Source organism: Nilaparvata lugens, chromosome 2 (assembly GCF_014356525.2).
Source record: "Nilaparvata lugens isolate BPH chromosome 2, ASM1435652v1, whole genome shotgun sequence".
Classification (NCBI taxonomy): Eukaryota; Metazoa; Arthropoda; class Insecta; order Hemiptera; family Delphacidae; genus Nilaparvata; species Nilaparvata lugens.
This window is the reverse complement of record NC_052505.1, coordinates 94,607,502-94,631,911: the sequence shown is the minus strand read 5'-3', so window position 1 is coordinate 94,631,911 and position 24,410 is coordinate 94,607,502. Positions and strand designations below refer to the sequence as shown.

The window sequence follows — 24,410 nt, the reverse complement described above, 5'->3', positions numbered from 1 at the left end:
ATGATTAAATTGTGATAGAGAACATTATCGTATTGATCTTCTAAATCCAGTTACATGTACATAGATTTTCGTAAAATTGATTTTTTTACCGTTCCTATGAATTCTAAGAATTCTATGAATTGTTTATACCGGTTCATCACAGGCCAGGCTGGTCTGAGCTATTCATGACTTTTTTTCACTATGCATTATCAACTCAGCAGTTCTAATACACAGACATCACTACTTGGAATGCCATGACATTTTCTATTCTTTCAATTCCTATTATTACCATAGATCGATTCAGATCAGCACAATGTTTATTCTGTATGTTCATAATAGATTTTTCTGATTGTAAAAAGAAATAGTCAATAATTTATTGCTGGGAATTTAAAGTGATATTCAACGATTTGAACCTGATAAATTGAATTGTTGAATGACAATTGAAATTCAGTGAATTTTACTGTACAACATTCCTTTTCCTCCTATTTTATTGGGTGATGAGTGGAGATGATTTATGATTTCATATTTGGATTCATCTTTTCATAGTTCAATATTTTTTTGGAAAACTAGAACTTTTAAAAATTAAAAATGTTTATGTATAAACTTCTCAGGTGTTCAAAAACTTCTTAAAACCTTTGCCTGTCCCTTTGTGAGGCAGGAGTATTATTATCTTAGTACGTACTATATAATCATATGATAATGGAAAGCTATATTAAAAACAGCTATAACTCCCTTGTTTTCGGGTATTTTTGAAAATGGGACTTACGCTTTAAAGAATTTGGGGTCGCTGAATCCAAATCCGAAATCAGAAATCTTCTATCTATATTTTTAAGGAAGTTAGACTTTGAGAAAAAGTGATGAGTCATAACTTTGAGCAAACGGCGGCGTAGTTGTTAGATCTGTCGGCTTATTCGTAAGATCCCCATGTGAAAGTACAGGAGAGCTGCAAAATATGAAATATGATCTTCAGTAATATGATATTCCAGGAGCGAGGTCTCTGCCGTGTGAAACTGGCCTTATTGTCCTGTCACCAGCTGGCTCAAGATCTTTGTTTATAAGTAGAATTGAGATGCGCGTGCACACTAGCGTCAGGTGATCGATCAATTCTCATAACGGCAGGAAAGTTGTGTGAGTGCGCCACACCAGATTTTTCAATTTCCGTTTAATCTGATAGAATTCATAAGGACGGTAAAATATCGTACGAACAAAAAACGAAGTGTGTGTGCGGGGCTTTAGCTAGTGGACTTTGTTCGCGAATAGGTGTCATATACAAATAATGTATCGAGAATCGTAAAAATTTGTATAGCCATGGTTATATTGCATAACGTGATTAAATGAGATAACTGACATTGGTGAAACCGGCTGTCAGTCATTTTCTCTATAAAATATTTCATCAATGACAAGATAAAGCCCGCTCGGCATTCAGTGCATTTGATAAAGTTGAGAAGTCTATTCCATTTTCGACAAGCACTGACAAGGAACTATTTAGGACCAAATTCACTCAAACGAAAACTTGGTTTGATTTGATTTCTAAAGCTAATGAACAAATATCATATTACAAAACCAATCCAAAATCATCTGACTTAAGCCTAGTTTATACGATGCCAATTGGCGAGACAGTTGTCTTTGGACAATTGACATCACGTGGTTGGGGATTGTCGGAGGCCATGCCAGTTAAACTCAGACCAGTTGTAGAACTGGTCTAAGCAGTTAAACGAGAAGATGTTGATACGCGGCCAACTATTGGCACGTCAGTTGACAGCTAAACATGTCCGAGTTCTCGTCATTTGTTGTGACTAAACAGCTGAACTGGCAAAACCATGACAGCGCTGCTGGCCTACACCGTTCACACAGCGCCAATTGTCGTGACAACTGAGATTCCGAGTGGTGGGGGGCTCGCTGGGCCCAATTGACTGTCCATAGTCTACTACCGGAGACAGTTGAATTTCGGGCCAATTGTCAGGACAGTTAGCAAGACAATTGGCCTGAAGTGTTCATACGAAGACAATAATTTCAATTGACTGTCCATAGTCCACTCCCGGAGACAATTGAATTTCGGGCAAATTGTCAGGACAGTTAGCAAGACAATTGGCCTGAAGTGTTCATACGAAGACAATAATTCAATTGACTGTCCATAGTCTACTCCCGAAGACAATTGAATTTCGGGCCAATTGTCAGGACAGTTGGCAAGACAATTGGCCTGAAGTGTTCATACGAAGATAATAATTTCAATTGACTGTCCATAGTCCACTCCCGGAGACAATTGAATTTCGGGCCAATTGTCAGGACAGTTGGCAAGACAATTGTCCTGAACTGTTCATACGAAGACAATAATTTCATGCCAGTATGTTGCCTTATGACAATTGTCTCGCCAATTGGCATCGTATGAACTAGGCTTTAGATCATCCATCTGCCACTCAAAACTAGTTTATGTTTTTGGTGAATTTTGGCCTTAGAATAGATAGTTTGAGAACGGATGCATGTGGAGAAAAAATTTCTTGCAACAGGTACGTCCTGATCTTCAGATGTTGAAGATTGATAGAGGTATATGCCCCCCATCCACTTGACAGCATGTGATAAAAGCAAGCTGTCTCCATGGTGAGATCTATTTCAAAGTCTCAGCATACCTCACAAATTACATCAATGTGTCCCAATCAATCAATGCTGACAATTTTAAATGAATCTCACAATCTTGATTTGAGTGACTTTTCATTTTACACTGTCAGAATTCCTTATGAATTCAACATTTATTAGTCCCATTTAATTAATGCTGACTGTTTAAAGTGAATCCAATAACATATGAACACTGATACAGTTGATGATGCCAGTTATCTCTTCTCTAATCAAATAATAATATGTAGACTTTAATCTCTCTCACGATATTTCCGTAGCTTACGCCAACACCCTCTTCCTCTCTGTAACTGCAAGAGTGCAAGACTGCAAGAGTGGCATATTAGAGAAAGAGAGAGAGAGTGAGGAGGAATGAGAGAGAGTGAGAGAGAGCGACAGAAAGAGAGACAGAGAGAGAGAGATAGAGAGAGAGACAGAAAGAGGTAGACAGAGAGGGAATAAGAGAAAAGGACTGAGTGTGAGAGAATGGGAGAGAGAGCAGGAGTGTGACATCTTAGGGAAAAGAGAGAGTGATTGACAGACAGAGAGAGAGATAGAGATAGACAGAGAGGGAGTGAGAGAAAAGGGCTGAGTGTGAGAGAATGGGAGAGAGAGCAGGATAGTGACATCTTAGAGAAAAAAGAGAGAGAGTAAGTAAGGAAGAAAGTGGAAGAAAGAGAGAGACACAGACAGACAGAGAGATTGACAGACAGAGAGAGAGAGAGATATATAGGTAGAGAGAGAGGGAGTGAGAGAAAAGGGCTGAGTGTGAGAGAATGAGAGAGAGTGAGCAGGAGAGTGACATCTTAGAGAAAAGAGAGAGAGTTAGTAAGTGAGGAAGAAAGTGTAAGAAACAGAGAGACACAGACAGTCAGAGAGAAAGAGAGAGTGATTGACAGACAGAGAGAGAGTGATAGAGATTGACAGAGAGGGAGTGAGAGAAAAGGGCTGAGTGTGGGAGTGTGGGAGAGAAAGCAGGAGAGTGACATCTTGGAGAAAAGAGAGAGATCAGGTTAGATTGGATTAGAGTTCTTCATTTATGTATGTTACAATATTTACTGGGGAGTGAGGGGGGAACGAGAGAGTGAGATTGATTGATTCATTCATTAATTGCCTTTATCAAGGGCGGAGTTAGGACTCCAGGTCCTCTCTGCCACACAACCCTTTAAATTTTATACAAATGAATATTATAAAAAAATAGAAAAATGAACAGAAAATTTAAACTTCAAATTTATAACTAATACGGAATAAATTTTTACAAACATGAATTTTGAATAGAGATTCAAAACTATGCATATGAAAAAAGTCGATGATCACAATGAAATTTGGGGCTAAGACTCAACTAATATGTATAACAGTAATATTGAATACAAAATAAAATGTGAAATAGATGAATTCAAGACTGAAAGAACAAAAAAAAAAGATTAAAATCAAATTACAAAGTGTAATTATAAAAACTTAATTATCATTCACTCACACATGCAAACAGTTGAAACCAATAATTAGATTTCCCAAGATTTGTATTCTACATTCTACATCCTATTACCTCCACAAAGGAGAGATAGATGCCAAACGAAGAAATGTGATAAAATAGATACTCAGAAAGTACAAACTGACATTAAAAAGCTCAAGAGAGGGAGATATTTGTTATTTTATATTTATATTTATCCAATTCATCTTAAATTGCCAGTAAGACCTATGGCAAACACTTATAGAATTAAACAAAACAAAAAATAACACTTCTAAATTTCAATACAATACATGAGTAGGGGTAAAGTGAGAATACTGCCCCAAACCTGGCTCAAACCTGGCTCAAAGCTGCCCCCAAATCTGCCCCAAATCTGATTCTTGGTTCTAACCTTGCCCAATCCAATGTAATCTGATCTAACCTAACCTAGCCATACCCCTAATCTCACAATAAACCTCAAATGAAGATTTCCCACTTTTTTGGAAAAAAAAAACTAGATCCAGCTTTTTTTTATTTCTTGAATAACTAAGAAACCGTTAATTTTACAAAAAATCTACAAGAGTAACTTTTTCCAGTAAATCTAATAACGAATCCATTGACACCCCATTTGTCAAGATTGAACAGAAAATAAGGATCTCATGGGAAAACTAGATCCAGTTTTTTTATTTCTTGAATAACTAGGAAACCGTTAATTTTACAAAAAATCTACAAGAGTAACTTTTTCCAGTAAATCTAATAACTAATCCATTGACACCCCATTTGTCAAGATTGAACAGAAAATAAGGATCTCATGGTAAAAACTAGATCCAGTTTTTTTATTTCTTGAATAACTAAGAAACCGTTAATTTTACAAAAAATCTACAAGAGTAACTTTTTCCAGTAAATCTAATAACGAATCCATTGACACCCCATTTGTCAAGATTGAACAGAAAATAAGGATCTCATGGGAAAACTAGATCCAGCTTTTTTCAATAACTAAGAAACCATCAATTTTACAAAAATTTACAAGAATAACTTTTTCCAGTAAATCTAATAACGAATCCATTTGTCAAGATTGAACAGAAAATATGGAAAAAGTAGATCCAATTTCTTGAATAACTAAGAATAATTTTTTTCAGTAAATCCATTATTTGTCAAGGGATCCTAACTCTGAAACTAAGCAACAAGCACACAATAATATGTTTATGTTGAGACCTTGCTTAAACCTCAGCACTAAACCCCCCCCACCCCCACGGGGGGGGGGGTTGGGGGCTTGACCCTCTGCCTTTAACCTGAACTACTTGAAAACTCACCTCAGGTTGTATTAAACATTTATTATAAAAATAGATCATGAGTGTTGATAAATTTGGTCGATATTTGTATGATAAAGATAATAATAGAGATATTAATGTTGATATCAAAAATTTGATTCAGAATTTTTTCCATTTTTTACAATGTATACCATTAGCTGCAACTTTCATACCAAACATCAATCTCAATAATGAAAAAGAATGGAAGTATATGACTGATCCAAACTTAATCCAACAATTCTCACTTTCTTCTGGAATCTCTTTTAAAGAATGGTATGAAAAAAATGTAATAAATATAGGTGAAAAATCTTAGGTTTAGGTGAGTACACCCAGAAAGAAATTGTAGATGTAGGTGAGTACACCCAGAAAAAAATGTAGGTTTGGTTACCCAGACCAAGAACATTATTCAACTTTAATGAAAAATCTAAGCTCATATAGATAGCACTATATCATCACAGTCAGTATTTTGCTTTGAAAGAAGCTGATAAATCAAATAATAATATAAAATGCTTTAAAATTAAATTTGGAGAAAATTCTATTAGAAGACAAGAACAATTCTATAAATTAATGGGATGATACTGAAGGTAAAATATTGATACATTTGTAGATAATACTTTTGATTTGAATATTGTCTAGTTCTTTGTTATTTTATAGAAGATTTATAATACTCTTTTTACTGTTCCACTCAGTGGTGTATATTCAAACTCATTATCATAGAGGATTAAACAGTAGGCACTGGTTTTTTCTGAGAAATTATTTGTTGTTTCCAATGTCAACTTTATGTCTATTGCACCAGATTTCAATAGTTCATTTTGCTTACTACAGTCTATAACAACCAATGGTGCATATTCATCAAATGTTTTATACTCAATTGATGTACTGCTGTTATAAGGATAGTATTCATTTTGGAATTCAGAGAACATGTGATACAATAAATGTTTATTACCAACAATATTTTCATAGGGGAATGATTGAGCATTTAAATAGAGATTAACATTGTTCAGATTACAGAAATCGAAATGTGACCTGTTAGCAGTTATAACATTTTTCCTATTCTTTTGTAATCCAAGAATAATGAATCTAGGTTTCAATATGTTTGAAGTTGTCTTAACTGTCCATTGAAGATTAGTAGTTTCAGGTAATTGTGGAAATTCATGCAATTCCCATGATCTGAATGGAATGGTAATTGGTATATCACTATGTGTTAAACTCAGCAGATCAAGACGAACAGTGTCAGAAGCATGTATATAGGGTACTTTCCATTGTAGTTTTGTAATATCAATTTTCACCGATTTTGCTGTCTCTGATTCAATACAATTTAAGTCTGATGATGATCTTAATAGAACAATTCCTGACGAACATTTAATAGAACTTTTCTATAGTCTTCCATTACACCTAACCACATATCCAAAGGAATGCAAAAGCAGAATTTATCTAAACTTTTCCATCCAGTCAACTTCCATCCTGCATTCTCCATAATTTTTTCATTGAGTTTTGATTGACGTAGATAGTTTTTCATGGTTGTTGTCAATCCTACATTACGTGTGCGATCAACTTCAACCCCTCCCAATTCATATCTGATTTCATCAAATAGGTATGCAACTCCATTATTGATAAGTGAAAAGTCCTTGGTTTCAACATCATTCTTATCTTTCACTTTGATTTCGCCTTCAATTATGAGAAAACTTCTACTTGGAAGTGTATAAATATCTTCTTGTTTTAAACTAATTCGAATTTCATCATTGTAATTAAATGTCTGTTGAATATATGGTGTGTGAGTGATATACTCATATTTGGTAATACTCTCATCAAGATGTACACTCTGATCAACAAGTAATATATCTGACTTGACTTGTTTCTTATACATTTTTATTATATATTTTTCCTTCTCAATACAACCTGAGGTGAGTTTTCAAGTAGTTCAGGTTAAAGGCAGAGGGTCAAGCCCCCAACCCCCCCCCGTGGGGGTGGGGGGGGGTTTAGTGCTGAGGTTTAAGCAAGGTCTCAACATAAACATATTATTGTGTGCTTGTTGCTTAGTTTCAGAGTTAGGATCCCTTGACAAATAATGGATTTACTGAAAAAAATTATTCTTAGTTATTCAAGAAATTGGATCTACTTTTTCCATATTTTCTGTTCAATCTTGACAAATGGATTCGTTATTAGATTTACTGGAAAAAGTTATTCTTGTAAATTTTTGTAAAATTGATGGTTTCTTAGTTATTGAAAAAAAGCTGGATCTAGTTTTCCCATATTTTTTGTTCAATCTTGACAAATGGGGTGTCAATGGATTCGTTATTAGATTTACTGGAAAAAGTTACTCTTGTAGATTTTTTGTAAAATTAACGGTTTCTTAGTTATTCAAGAAATAAAAAAACTGGATCTAGTTTTCCCATGAGATCCTTATTTTTTGTTCAATCTTGACAAATGGGGTGTCAATGGATTCGTTATTAGATTTACTGGAAAAAGTTACTCTTGTAGATTTTTTGTAAAATTAACGGTTTCTTAGTTATTCAAGAAATAAAAAAACTGGATCTAGTTTTCCCATGAGATCCTTATTTTTTGTTCAATCTTGACAAATGGGGTGTCAATGGATTCGTTATTAGATTTACTGGAAAAAGTTACTCTTGTAGATTTTTTGTAAAATTAACGGTTTCTTAGTTATTCAAGAAATAAAAAAAAGCTGGATCTAGTTTTTTTTCCAAAAAAGTGGGAAATCTTCATTTGAGGTTTATTGTGAGATTAGGGGTATGGCTAGGTTAGGTTAGATCAGATTACATTGGATTGGGCAAGGTTAGAACCAAGAATCAGATTTGGGGCAGATTTGGGGGCAGCTTTGAGCCAGGTTTGAGCCAGGTTTGGGGCAGTATTCTCACTTTACCCCTACTTACATGGTGGAAAATACTAGTGGAAATTCATACAAATGATGGAACCAATGTAGGCTAATTAATTGGATGGGCAGAATTCACCGGAAAATGGAAAATATGAAAGGTACAAGTGGGAGAATATTAAGGCTTGGTGAGGTGTAAGGATGTAGAATGAATATGGAGGATTATGGATATAAAGGAACCCGGATTTTCGGTGGGGTTCTATCACTTTAGCACCTTGGGTTGTTGAGACGCTAGGCATGCTATTCTAGACCGAGAGAGAGTGAGAAAGAGAGAGAGAGAGAGAGAGAATGAAAAAGGGCTGAATGAGAGATTGTGGGAAGAAACGAGGAAGGAAGGAAGTCTGGAGTAAAGAAATAAAGGAAGTGAATTGATATGTTGTGTTGTAGCTGAAGAAAGGCGTGGGTGGATCACTCTCATTTGTGTATTTCTTTCAAGTCTTTTTTTTTCTATTCTCTCTCGTTCTTCTTCTTCTCCTCCTTCTTCTCCTTTTTCTTTTTTCTTTTTCTTCTTCTTCTTCTTCTTCTTCTTCTTCTTCTCCTCCTCCTCCTCCTCCTACTTCTTCTTCTTTTCTCTTAGCAACATTCTATGAATTCCTTTCCTCACCGCTGTCATTATGTATTATGACACCTCCCTTTCGAGAACCCACCTAAAACTGTGAGCACTGAGGAAAGAACAGAGTTGTTCCTCTTTTTCTCTGTGCTGTGACCTGTGAGTCAATTCATCTTTTTGTCTTTCCACCCACCACTGAAGCACATATCTAGGGCTTGATTGAGCATCATCCTCAACTCTTTGACAAGATGAAAAATACTCTCACATCCGATAGTGAGTGAGCGAGATGTGATTCCAATAACTTATGTACTTGAATAATTCGAAATTCTGTATTTGAAAAGAAATAAAAAACTACACATCATAGAAAAATGTTCGCATAAGAAGATAATAATGATTATATATAACTTGCTTCGCTCGTCAAACCCGTCTGGCCAGGGGGCTCCGCCCCCTGGAACCCCAATTGGATCGTCCAAAAATAAAATCAGCGGGCTCGCTTCGCTCGCCTGAATTTTTCATTTGTGCATGCTTCATTCCATCAGAAAGTCAAAGTACTGAGAAGACGCAGAAAAGCTGAGAAAACGCTGATTTTGGGCGTATCTTAAGCGTTATTTCAAATTCCTTCTAACACAACATTATTACACCCCAGCTGAGCTTCTGTGAATTGAACATTTTATGTTCATTTGTTCTCGATAAAGCTGAGAAAGAGCAAAAAAAAAAAAAACGCTGGAAAAACGCGAATTTCGGGAGTATTTTTGACGTTATTGTAAATGTCTCCTAACACAACATTATTACACCCTAGCTGAGCTTCTGTACTAAATTTGAACATTATCTCTGTTTATTTGTTCTCGATAAAGCTGCGAAAACGTTAAAAAGCGCTGGAAAAACTCAGATTTTGGGCGTATCTTTGGAAATTTTTCCAAATCCGTTCTTAGTGCGCCTCTAAAGGGCCAACTGAACATACCTACCAAATTTGAACGTTTTTGATCCGGTAGATTTTTAGTTCTGCGAGTGAGTGAGTGAGTGAGTGAGTCAGTCAGTCAGTCAGTCAGTGAGTGAGTGCCATTTCACTTTAATATATAAATATAGATATCCCATAATATCTCATAATATTCCATGATATCCCAAGGTATAGGATGTTCATGTTTCAATTCTCAGGCCCATTTTTTGTCAACTTGAGCACATTACTGTCGACTACTGTCTATCATTAGTGTTTTGTTGAGAGTGTAAGAGTGTAGGAACGGCACAGTATGAGAGACTACCAGTGTCACATAGCTTCACCAAAAACAACTACTAGAAATGTAGGCTTGAGTTGACAGTGAAAATTGGTACATAGCACTAAACCATAGGATATCTTCTTTTGCCATCTTTCCTCCATGGCTATACCAATCTTCATGACCTTCATCAATCGATTGTTGAATCTTATACATCAAACTATAGATATTGATAATCCTCATCAATTTGAGGATAAATGAGTTATTGAAGAGAAAATTCTTGATCAATTCGTTGATAACTAAGATATCATCATCTTCACTTCAGGGATTAGGTTTATTAATTGACCGGTACCCATATCTTTCTTGGCCTCCGTACATCTCTTTTTTCCAGTAGTTCTAAAGTTTTAGACTTCAAGTGGCATTCCTCCATTCTCCCAACTGAGATATTAGAATGAAAATTCAATAAAATATAAATCTATAGATGGAAATTAATTGGAAGTTGCATTCGTTGAAATGCTAATATTGATGAATAATTATTTATTAAACGAAAATCCCAATCAAATGCTGTAAATCACCCTGAAGACTTCTGCTACTGCAAAAATTGACAACAGTGTAAACAGCTAGATGGAAATAATAATTATTGAAAGATAAATCTTTGAAATTCATTCATAATAAGTAGCATCATCAAGTCATTGCAGAAACGGAAGCTGAAGCAATGTTCCATTATGAATAAGATGTTACTATATAATATAAGCCTATCTTGAGACTGAACGTGTGAGAGCAATAATTTGTATTCATTCATCAACTTGTTTCAAATCAAGAAAACCTGATGATAAAGTATCTAGGCTACTTGATCCATTCATTCTGTTACAACACCTCATATAAAAGTCCCATCATCATCCAATCTCAGATCAGCCCATAATAAAATATGTATGTGCAGTTGATTGAATGTGAGTTATTGAGTGTTTGAGAACAAGTGGCTGTGTTTGAAACATCATAATTTGAAACGAAAAACTTGTAGCCCTATAATCTTTCAATGTGTTCAAGTATGGAAGCAAAAATACTTCACTGGATTTAAACTGGAACTTTTACATTAACATATAACTTTCCCCGTCATTGCAGCGAAGTTTACATTCACACAGGATACCTCATTTGTTTACATTCATACAAATTTACTGTTTAGCAACAAACTCCAGAATAAAAAGTGAATGAAAATGAACCAAATCTGATGCAACGGATAGAGAAAGAGGGAAGCCGAGGTTTCTTCGTCTTCTTCTTCTTCTAGAGTAGTCGGTTGTAGTATAGTCGTGAGCCCACCCGATGCGAAAGGAAATACTAAACACTTTCATTCTCGAAACAGTTTCCGATTTCTGAATGTTCCTCGCGCTGTATGTTATTAATTTTATTACCGCTGAAGCATTTCCGCCTTTTTATTGAATTTCCCCAACTCAGCATGGCGAGAGTGTTCAATGATGCAAATCATACATTATGAGCTTGTTATACTATATAATAATATTATGAGTGTTTTAAATGTATAGGCTGGCACCCAAACCTGCATTTCCATTCCCACAATACAGTATTTGATACTACAGCATTTCCATTACAATAAGTCTGCATTTCTATTCTCACAATACAGAATTCCCATTAGAATAGAGCTGGCCAAAGTATATTTTGTAAACCTGATATCGTTTATGCAAAGTGCATTTTGGTTGTTTCTGATAACCTTTCTCTAGTCGAGGTCAAGCGTAGGAAATAAAAATGAAGACGCGTAGGATCAAGAGTCTCTATGAGCGAATAGTCAAAGTTGTAATCCTCTAATTTCTATTTCCTGAGGTGATCTATCTGTGAAAGTGATAGTGAACTCATATTCATGGTATTGTAAAAAGTGAGAGTAGAGGTGTGAACGAAACTAGATAGTTACAGCGACGTTTGGTATCATCAATGATATAAAATTTTAATTATTACTAAACGAAAATCCCAATTAAATGCTATAAGTCACCCCGGAGACTGCTGCTACTAAAAGTATTGACAACAGGGTAAACACCTACTTGTGGATGAGAAAACCGCGTGAGGTCTACTGTTCACAGAACAGTTCTGTTCTGAAAATTCACGTATGACGCCTCATCACTTCTCAGCTTCGGAACTGAATAACTTGAAATGTTGCATATTAAACTCCTAATTTACCAAAAAAGGCTCATTTGAAATTCTTCGAGATTTCATCACGTTAATTTTCACTTTCCTTGCCCTATTACTATAGGTAAGGAAAGTATTGCTTTCCGAAAAAAATCAAGGTACCCCAATTTCAAAATTTCTATACGTTTTAAGGTCCCCTGAGTCCAAAAAACTGGTTTCCGGGTCTATAATGTGATGTGTGTGTGTGTGTGTGTGGTGTGTGTGGTGTGTGTGTGTGGTGTGGGGTGTGGTGTGTGTGTGTGTGTGTGTGTGTGTGTGTGTGGTGTGTGTGTGTGGTGTGTGTGTGTGTGTGTGTGTGTGTGTTGTGTGTGTATGTGCGTCTGTGTACACGATATCTATCTCATCTCCCAATCAACGGAATCTTGAAATTTGGTCCTTTTCACTATATGGATCCGACACGAACAATTTCGATCAAATGCAATTCAAGATGGCGGCGAAAATGTTGTCAAAAACAGGGTTTTTCATGATTTTCTCGGAAACGTCTCCAACGATTTTCAACAAATTCATACCTAAAATAGTCATCGATGAGCTCTATCAACTGCCATAAGTCTCATATCTGTAAAAATTTCAGGAGCTCCGCCCCATCAATGCAAAGTCCGATTTTAGATTCCAATTATCAGGCATCAGATAAAATCTAAACAGAAAAAATCAAGTGGACTAGATTAAACATGAAAATCTCTACAATTAATGTTCAGTAACATTTCCACCTAAATTGAAAATAAGCTTCAAATTCGAGAAAATGTGATTATTCATTGCAAATTATAGTTGATTCTATAAATCATCACTATGAGAGATAGCAGACCTCATGTGTTCTCCAGCGTTATTGCCCGTCATCAGCTGGCTCAAATCTTAGAATAGTAGACTTGAGAAGCGCGGGAACACTAGCGTCAGGTGATCAATTTTCATAACGGAAAGGAAAGCTGTGTGAAGTTGCGCCACACCAGATTTTTCAGTTTGTTAAGTTTTCAATTAGACTTTTGCGGAGCACGGGTTACCTGCTAGTATATAATAAAATCCTGTTTAGTTGTGAGAAAAAATTTCTCCCATTCACAATTTGCTTTAGATGATTTATACAGAAATATAAGTTGATCAAACTGCGGGTGAATGATAGCAAGATAGAGTCAATAGATGTTGATAATAAACAGCTTTTAACACTTCAAACCTGCCTCAGGGGGGAACTGGAAAAGAGGGTATAAGGATTGCGATAAGGCCATGGGTCACTGCTACGCAGTTACCTAACCATCTCAGGTTCCATGAACAAATTGAGTACATAGCATGGAACAGTAAATGAATTCAATCAATAGTAGATAAATTATTAAGTGAATAGTATTTCTATAAGTTTACAATAACCTCACAGTGATCTAATCTCAGATTTCATGAACAAATTGAGTACATAAACATCGAGTGAACAGTAAATGAATTGGATAAATAGAAGATAAATTATCGAGTAAATAGAACTTCTATAAGTTGACAATAGCCTTACAGTGTGTTGTAGTCTTGGTGATAACTTAAATATGGTGGAAGTGTTCCTATAAATTTATGATCATGTAGGTATAAACTCTACTTGCTAAGGACCGTTTCAATTGCCAATATCCCCACGCATATATATTATATATATATTGTGGAGAATATATTGTGGAGAATATATTGTGGAAGATGCAATCTGCATCTCTGGAATCAATTACAGTCCCGCTACGGTGCACAAATATAGTTTTACAGAAGTTGTTGTTGAAAACCGTTATTTGTAACAGTTATATTTCAATAGAGAATTTACAACTCGGTTCATATGCCTTCACTGGTGCCAAATTTCTTAGAACTCTATAATTGTCAAATAGTCAATTCATGGATTCATTGTTCATCATAACAAATTTATTTATTCATTTGATTGAAGTTACAAACTTTGCAACCTGCAGTGCCCAAATAGCACTGCATTTCATTTCATCACATCAAAGAAAATTGAATATAAACATAGATACGAAAATACAACCCTTCTCAATCTATATACATGTACCTTGCATAAAAATAGCGATAGATGAGGAATAGTTATAGTTGAATAAATAAATATTGTGATTGTGATTATAATAATTTGATTTATATGAATATCAAAATTAACGTAATAGTAATTGAGTCTTAATGAACCGAGATCTACCGTTTCATTAAACCCTCCATATAAGATTGAAGATGAAGATCAATTATTTCAAACGGCCATTCTAGTTACTTTCTCATGATTGGACAAAATTTGATCGAGACAAAGTTTCAAATTCAACCACTAGATGGCAGCAGTTACTGGGTGGATCGGAAGAAATCAACGGAAGAAAACCTACTTCTGAATAGGTCCACGTTATGATGGCAGTAGGCTATTTGATCAACATTGTTGTTGCTATCCTTGTCTATCATTCGACAGAGCAGATAGCGCTATCCTCTTCTACCTCCGCAACGTTGATGGATCGTTTTTCAACAATAAGGAAATATTATTCATCAACAATATATTTTATTTCAAATATTAAAATACATGATAAATATTGATATTCAAATATCGAATATTAATATTCAAATATTGAATGACTGGAGAATTTGATTTCGTGACGAATAAAATAATTAATTATTTCAAACAAGAATTACCAGTTATTGAATGAAAAAGTCTAAGAAATTGTCAAAAAAACCACTGATTTATTGATAATTAGAAAGACCGGTTTCGGTTATTACACCATTGTCAATCTCTGATAAACTAAACTAATACAAGAGCAGCAGATTCATACTATAGCTAGGCCAATGGCAGACGTTCATGCCTCGACCAATAGCAGTAATCGCCTACTAGTATAAATTCTGCTGCTCTTGATTTAGTTTTAGTTATCAGAGATTGACAATGGTGTAATAACCGAAACCGGTCTTTCTAATTATCAATAAATCAGTGTTTTTTTTTTGACAATTTCTTAGTCTTTTTCATTCAATATGAATAATTACCACAATATCAACTTCTCAACTACACAAAAAATTACCAGTTAATATCAATTACATCAGATATACCGGTATCAGCTATCCTATAAAGAAGGCAGTGGCTAGGCAGAGAATTGGAAACGCTGTTCTCCTATCTTTTTCTACTGCCATCATAATGTGGACCTAACAGATAAATGGAAGTTCTTGTGTAGTACTAGTAGTAGTCTAGTAGTTTTCTGGTACAAATTACCAGAAGTACATTTTTCCAATACTCAGATAATGTGTCAATTGAATAAGAACTAGAATTTAGTGAATAGCTTCTAGTCATTAGTTCTTGCTTTATAAATAAGTTGAAATCTTATAATAAATAAAATAAGTACATCTGACTCGAATCCAAGCATTTGATTGGAAATTAGTTGGATATGAATTGCTAGCTTTTATTCAATCGACCTAATGGTATTATAATTATTCTTTACCACTACAATTCGATAGTAACTCCATAGTTATTGTGACAAGGTTCTTTCTTGAATAGAAGAATGTCTCAACAAATATTTTGTTATCAAACAACTAGTTCCTTAGTTTATAGAAAAGCAGAGGAATTTTGTACACTGTCTGGAACCCAGCATAGTATACACTAGTATACTATACTAGAATGTAGTAATATGGTATGGTGAAGTATTTCACCCTCTCTGGCTTGAACGAATAAAATGTAACAGTAACATCTAATGGTGTTTGAAAGAATTCTTCTCAGTGAAGGTCGAACAAGGTTTTTCTTGTTGGATGCTAATGGAGGGACGCATAATTGGAACAAATTCCGTCCCAATAGAATAGTTTCGTTATCAGAAACTACTATGGAATTGGAAGGGGATACCAGAATGGAATTGGTGCCTTGTATTTACACGAAGATGGGTCAAAACTCTGGTTTGTTTGCTGATAAGATAAACTTTGAAAAATTAAGTCTGGTCCGTGTGATTGGGTTAGTATAGTGGATCGTTTAAGAGGCCACCTTTTTTAGGAGTTTTGAGTTTCTTTTTTGGAGTTGAACACTTTGTATCTTATTCATTGTCTTAGCAGCATCCACTTTCATTAAGAGGTTTGATTCGAGTTTTTTTCTGGGAATTTTAGTGTCATGTATACATTTTGGAAGGTGTATTGATTGGTCTGTTAGTGGAGCAGTATTGAACAGTCATCCTTCTCAACAGGTGAGATAATAGGACTACTACATGCATTCATGAAAAATATCTTGGAAATGTTATTGAAAGAGCGTTAGCGTGTTCTCACTCAAGGCCAAAGTTGCCCGTCTGTTTGTATGTTCTACAATAACTTTAGAAAGAATTGAACGTTCAGCTTCAAATTTTGAGCACGTATTCTTCAAACCTTTTTACAGGTCAAGTTCGTTGGGCAACAAAATTGATTCACTCCTTCGTCCTTTCCTAGGTTATAACAATAACATGAAAGTTATGAACAAATACAAGTGCTAAAAAAAAAATTGTTGTGATATTCATCATTTAGTCAGCTGGAGAATTCATTGCTAGCAATCACAAAAGTTTCTCCATTGATTCATAAATCAGCTGAGGGTATTTAGGAGCTATCACACAGACAGTCCTTCTTGCGCTGAGACATGATTTCAGCTGGTTAACATACGTTATTTACAACTTTTACATCAACAAACTGATATGGGCTGAGATATCAATGTGCGGTTTCTGCCATTCATATATTCTTGAAACTCTGATCGAAATCATGTATCACAAGACCGCACCTTCTCATTTTAAAAAATGAATTTGGATTCATATGAGGGACAAAGATGTTGAAGCGACAGAGTAATTCTTTATTTCAAATAGGATCCCCAATGAAACCTACTGTCAAATTATTCTGTAACAGAAATATTTAGCTGTTTCCATAATTTTTCATCAATTATGTAGGGCTATAATTAAAAGGTGCGGGTTTTAAAGATTAAAATACAACAGTTCATGAACGAGTTCTCCAACCCAGGGGTTCACTACTGGATAGAAACTATCAATGTATAGGTTTTCTGTGGTACTGACTTGGAATGTTCGAGATCTCGTTTGTTGCCGAGTAGGAGTGTGGTGTAGTAGGACGGCAACTTGAGTTTGGCGAGTGTGTCGAGCAAGAGTTGGGCCTCGCGAAAGCTCGCCTCGTCGCAGACGCTGTATACCACGACAAATGCCTCGCCCCACCTCAAGTGGTCGTACAGGCATCCGGTTATCTGCAATCATAAATACCATCAATCGTGAATGACTGAAATCACAGATATAAAGACTCAGAATAAACAAAGAGAAAAGATAGCATAAGAAGATATACCATAGTTATTTTAGAGCTCATTCAAGGGTTGGAAGTTTTGTATCAGATTATGGTGTTGTGTGTCGAGTTGTGTTGATACTGTATCAGATTATGATGTTGATACTGTATCATTGATAACTTGTATCAATGATGATTGTATCACTGATATCATTAATATTGTATCAAAGATATCTCATGGCTTGTAGAATTCATTCAAAGTTTGGAAGTTTGGAATCAAATTGATCAAGTTTGTGTTGTGTATGAAGTTGAGGTGATACTGTATCATATGTGGTGTTACTGTATCGTATGTGTTGATACTGTATCATATCATGTTGATACTGTATCATATACTCAAGCTGATAGTCCACGTAGTTCTTTTAATTGTAGTACAATTAATTGTATTATGTGTTCGCTGATATGGACAATAGAGATTTTGGTTTTTCATCCATTTCGAGAATCAATTCATTCAAACGGGGTAAGGAGTTCTAAAGAATCACTCACAAATCTACAAATGGTGTTTCACAATAGTCATTACAATAATTCTATGACAATGTCCAGAACGACAGTAAGTTTTGTCGAAGACATTGAGTAACGACAATGTCCATCCACTCTATCAATTTGCTATAGTGAGGTCCACGTTATAATGTCAGTGTAGAAAGATAGGAGAACAACGTTGCCGATCCTCTGTCTTGTCAATGCCTTCCATAGATGGTAGCTGATACAGGTTTATTAATGTCATGTTAACGGTTCATTCTCGTTTAAAATAATCAATTATATTTTATTAAGCAAGAAATTATATTTTTCAATAATTTCATAATGAATTTTCATGATTATGATGAAATATTTTGTTAATTAATTACAAATTCTACATTGTTAAAAGACGATCTGGCAAAAGAGAAAAGCGAGAAACAGATAGCGATATCCGCTTTGTTGAATGATAGACAAGGATAGTAATACCATTGCAAACACTGCCATTATAACGTGGACCTCACTATATGACAATGTCCAGCCGAGGACCTCACACTTACAACAGACCAACCTGTCCAACATGTAATGTATGACTTGGTTGCCATAATGGCTTGAAATTATCACTTTATATTCAGCCCATTATTCTGCCGATTGCCAGCATGACACGACATACGGACTACAGGCTGATTTATGACGACAGCTGACTACGACAACGACCGACAACTCACGACACAATTCTCTTGTGATGTCTTTTTCTACTACTGAAATACTGCTTCCAGATAATGAGAATTGCTGATGCTATGAGGATTTAGGCCGCCGCAAAGTAGACCCACGCTAATCCACGAAAAGCAACCCACGCCGTGGGATGTTTTGTAAACCATTGCTAGGTTTCTCCAGACATAATAATTATGTGTAATGATAATAGTACATGCAATGAATAATCCACTTGTCAGCTGATTGATTATGAATAATTATATAGCAATGGCTTACAAAACATCCCACGGCGTAGGTTGCTTTTCGATGATTAGCGTGGGTCCACTTTGCGGCGTGCCTAAAGTAGTATTCACACCAAACTCGGTAGCTCTGCAGAGTCTGTGAATGGATGAATGAAAAAAGATCTGTCGCCGGATTAAGCAATTCAGTTTTACACACCGCACTCTGCGTATCAACCGATATCGGCTCCCCGACGTTTCCGAGAAAACTCTGCTGGCATGCAGATGTTTTCCAATCGCTCTGGGAGCGATTTTCTCCAGGCATCCGAGCGGACATTTTCGATAAAGTTCTCTCATCAAAAACCTGAATCGCGTATGAATGGAGATAGGAAAATTCTAATTTCAGATTCGGATTCAGCGCCTTGAAATTAATAATTTGACTCGCGTTTGCTTAAAAAAAATTGAAAAATGAGGAATGAATTACATGAGGAATGTAATTCATCAGTAACATTTTATTCCTAAAACACCTAACAGAGAAATTTGCTCAGAACAGAGGTTTTTTTATTATACTGAAGCTGGTAGGCATGCTATTGTAGTGGAAATGGTTTTCATTAATCATTGAAACTCATTATTGAATTATTGAAAAATATAATTTCTTGCTTAATAAAATATAATTCATTATTTTAAACGAGAATGAACCGTTAAAATTACATTAATAAACCTGTATCAGCTTTCTTCTATAGAAGGCATTGACAAGACCGAGGATCGGCCAAAGTTTTTCTCCTATCTTTCTGCCCTGCCATCATAGCGTGGACCTCATTATAATATAAGAATTGAATAATTGCTGCTATAGTGAGGTCCACGTTATTATAGCAGTAAAGAAAGATAGAGGAACAGGGTTGACGATTCTCCGCCTTGCCACTGCCTCCTATAGTGGATAGCTGATACCGGTATATCTGATGTAATATCAACTGTTCATTCTTGTAAAAATGATGAATTATATTTCATTCGTCAAGACAATATATTCTCAATATTCAGACTTTCATATTTGAGATTGAATATTTTGTTAGAATCAAAAACCAACGTTAGTGGATAGTCTACTAAATTTGATCAAAAACAGCATTTACAAACAGTTCTGATTCTATTTCATTCTATTCCAGTTATTTTGTGGTCAAAATGTATGTGTTTAAAACTGCTGAAGAAACGTAACATCTTTTGGACCATGACGCAATCAAAATTCGGGAACGGAATAGTGAGGGCTATAAGCCTTTTTTCCGTTTCCAATCATTTTATGTTTAAGCTGTTTTGTCATAATTATTAAATAAATAAATTGATTATAATTCTCCATTCATATTATAGAACTAATTGAATGCTTACAAAAATCTCTCATGTCTTCCCATCTTTCTCATTCTCTTTCCATTTTGGTTAAATTTTTCTCCCTTCATCGATTTTTCAACCTTTTCGGATATTTGAATATCTGATTCAACACATTCACAGCACGAGCGAGACTCATGGAATAATATCCAAATAATTTTTGATGCACTAGAAATAATTAAAGATGCATGGCTCCCTACCGACAATGAATTTATAATGTGGAAACAGTAACATTTACATAGAATTAGTATGCAAGGAGTCACGCTTTTCATCAGAAAACAAATTTCTCATTTCATGCACTTCCAGAATCCTGTTTTTTTTCACTCACTTTTAAAAATCACTCGAAATAATTAATAGGATGTTTACTTCTGATATGTGAGTCATAAATGATTAATTATTCCAATAGAAAGTTCAATTTTCAATGGTAACCCAATGTCTCTCGAGTTTTTTTTGATAAGTCTATAGTTAGGTCCAAGCTGTAATGGCAGTGGGGAAGATAGGAGAGCAGCGTTGCCTACCCTCTGTCTTGCAACTGCCTTCTATACAATATAGCTGATCATTGTATTTGATTAAGTGTATTTAAATGATTGATATTCTGTATTATGATAAGAGATTACTGTATTTGAGAATTTGAATTTTATGATTTGGCAGGCTCTTTCGAGAACTAAGAATTCTGTATTGGAATCCAGCAGCCAAACCAACTATCGAAATACACAGTATGTTCAAAAAATTATATATTTTTCTAATCAAATTATCTAATTGAATAGTTATTGATAGCCAATGGATAATTTCACGTCTGTCCTCAAAATAAGGACTTCTTCCTCTTCTTCTTCTTCTTCTTCTTCTTTTTTAGTCTTCTTCTCTTTCTTCTTCTCTTCTTCTTCTTCTTCTCTTCTTCTTCTTCTCTTCTTCTTCTTCTTCTTCTTCTTCTTTATCTCCTTCTTCTTTTTTATCATCGTAATGTAATTCTTTTCTGCCAACTGTAGTCTAATCGTAAAGCTGTGATTTGAAACAACTTGATAAAGACTCATCACACCTACGTTATTTTTCAATACAATATTTTCTCTTTCTTCCAGCTGCCACCCAGTGAAAGTACTTTATAAAAGGTTTCGTAGTTTGTTTGTCGAAATATTACGTTCGAGGTTCGTGTATAGTGTGGACCACGTTATAATGGCAGTATTCGATTAACATTGGTTTTGCTATCATTGTCTACAATTCGACAAAGCAGATGCGCTATCCTTTATTCTAGCTCCGCGTTGTGGTCAGAGCGTTTTTAACAATGTAGATATAACATTTATAAACTGAATTTCACTCTCAATCGAGATTCATCATGTAATCATTGAAAAATATATTTTCTTGATGAATGACAAAGAATTGATCATTTCGAACAAGATTGAACAGATAATCATATTCATCAGATATACTGGTATCAGCTTAGAAACGGGCTGAGAATCTGAGCTGAAGCAGAGAATCGGCAACGTTGTTCTCCTATCTTTCTCCACTACCATTATAACGCGGACCTCACTATCAAACTCATACCATAAATAAACAATAGCGTACTTCTTTATGCTAATACTGCATTATGCAGCCCTGTTAGTCTAAACAGCAAAAGATTCACTCTCGGCTCGTCTGAACAATCTACGAGGGGGGTCTTTCCATTTATACAGTTCAGTTCTGTGGAGAAGCCGTGGTCTAGTGGTCTAGACACTGGAGTTGTAAACCAGTGGCCCGGCTTCGAATCTCGGCAAGGCGAGATATTTTTGATGGTTTACTTCTATAGTTGTTTATTCTCCTGACTGTTCACTCATATTTTGTTTTATAAACTTATATTTTTTATTTTTTTCCACTGCCATCATAACGTGGACTTCACTATACAAACACACTTCAGACAGTGTTACTTCATGATTGTTTGTAGATTCAGGACTCTTCAAAGAGTTAAGTGCTCGCATCAGGGTATTTTCTCTGCTATCTAAGCAATGTGGGCGTTTTTAAGGCTGTGCAAAGGCTGGAAATAAACTTTCTCCTGGTGATATTTTTTAAAGTTTCTCGATTTGTATATCATCAAGCTATCAAATTGGAAAAGTTTTCTCAGGAAAACATTTTTTCCGATCATTCATTTTTGAGATATGAGCGCCTGAAGTTTAAATTTTTGGGACAGAACATTTCATATTCGGTAAGGGATAAATCCATGAGATTTAGAGGATAAATTCTTCATGGTATTGTTGATTGGAGAAAACAAAAATATTGTGGAAATATCAATTTTGAGAATGTTATTCAATTTACCAAAAATGAATCAACTAAAAGTTGAGCCTGAATTTTCATACGACAAATTTTTGATGTGAGGTAACCTGTTGAACAGAATGTACTGCTGATACTTGTAACTTTTGTATGACTTGTGTAGCCTGATACTTGGATCCTCTGTTTCTGGTCTGATATTCATGTTTATTTATTTGTTTATTTATAACATTGTGTATGATAGTTATGTCTGTCGAACAGGTTTAAGTTTTCTTTAGGTATGTTTAGTTTTTTCTTACATACATTTAATTTACATAGATATACATGTACGTGGGGTCATTATATTCAAATCTATAAGGTTGTTTCTACATGAGTTTCCTGAGTTCCTGACTCTTCAAACCCACAATACAACGAATAGCCCTTTTCTGCCAAATAGACGCTTTTTTCACCTATTTCCCCAGATTCGAAAGCCATAATTTGTTGAGTTGAATTGAAAACTGAAAAACCTGTATAAATGTATTATTTATATATATAATAATCACGATAAACCAGGCGATCTATATAACAGACCCATTAGAAACTGATATCATCTGAATTTCTTGTAGGGATTACTCTATGAAGCATCAAATAGTTATCTATCTACTTGTATGGAATCATGAAAGGCCTCTTCAACAAGTAAGTAATCTTTCCAAACATGACCGAAGGCAATTTTGAAAGTAAGATCTCCTGATGAGAAAATCTACTTAAACTGAGATGGCCTATTAAGATGTCTGAAATAATATTCAATTACCTATCCAGAGATATAATTATTATTAATCCTAACGGAATCAAGTCTCTTACTAAGAGGCAAGCTTATCAGTGAAATGAGGTACAAATAGCTTTTCAATTTATAATTATTATTATCGGAGAAAATTGAATCGGGTTTTGAGATCATGAAAGAGAAAGAGAGAGAGAGAAAGACAGGGAGAGATAGAGAGAGAGAAAGACAGGGAGAGACGTAGCGAGGGAGATAGATAGAGAGAGAGAGAAAGAGAAAGAGAAAGAGTGAGAGAGAGAGAGCATTTCAGTATGTCAGTGTTGGTTGAATGTGAAGAAATTTAGCTATTATCAATCAAAAATACTGACATTTTGTAGTGGATTCTACTGTAGCTTGAATCCAAATAAAGACAGAAATTTTGTGGGTTTGAAGAGTGTTTGAAAAGTCTTGTTAGCTAGCGATATCTTGTGGATCAATCTTTTGTTCAATAAAGCTATGAAGTCCAACAAACGAACAATATATACAATGTATTTGATTTGATATACTGATGAGGTATCAGTGTATTTAATCCGGAAAAATATATAATAAATAGTGTATTTGATCGTATTTGTGAAAGCTTGAGAACTGTCTTAGTGAAGCGCGCTATGTTACCTTAGCAACTAAACTAGTAAACAATCAGAATCCTTCAATCATTTACTAAAAACGTTCTGATTGGTTCGCCAAACGATGCTTGACTGAGAGAGTTCATGACAGCCCAATTTACTTATCTCCAATCATAAATGATAACAATATTAACACAATAGCCTTGTCAAGAACTAATAATTATTACTAAACTTAAATCTATATTAAATGCTGTAAATCACCCCGAAGACTGTCACTGCTACTGAAAATACTGACAACAGGGTGAACAGCCATATCGGAGACAAAAGTCTTCGGGGTGATTTGAAGCATTTAACTTGGGTTTTCGTTTAATAATAATTAATAATTCATTATCAATTAGATGAATGAAATATCTCAGTAATTTCCACTAGTGAAAACGGATATTTTCCAATTGATAAATTTATGAATTCACGAGAAATTTGTTTTTTTTTTATAGTTTTCCCGAGAGTAAAACTCCACATTCTTTTCCGATACAGGATTTATTCCTATATCTAATTTTATAGCCCAATTTTCTTTCCTATTCATTGAACATTAATTATTGATACACTTACCTTAG

The 24,410-nt window shown here is 34.9% G+C and overlaps 1 protein-coding gene across 1 annotated transcript in view; it reads right to left on the bottom strand.

The window, feature by feature from the left end:
* LOC111063962 (ras-related and estrogen-regulated growth inhibitor-like) overlaps positions 1–24,410 on the bottom strand; it is a 66,408-nt gene that overhangs the window by 2,578 nt on the left and 39,420 nt on the right. The window contains exon 3 of the mRNA XM_039420281.1: positions 17,173–17,354. Coding sequence (XP_039276215.1) covers positions 17,173–17,354 — 182 coding nt within the window. The remainder of the gene's footprint in view (positions 1–17,172; positions 17,355–24,410) is intronic.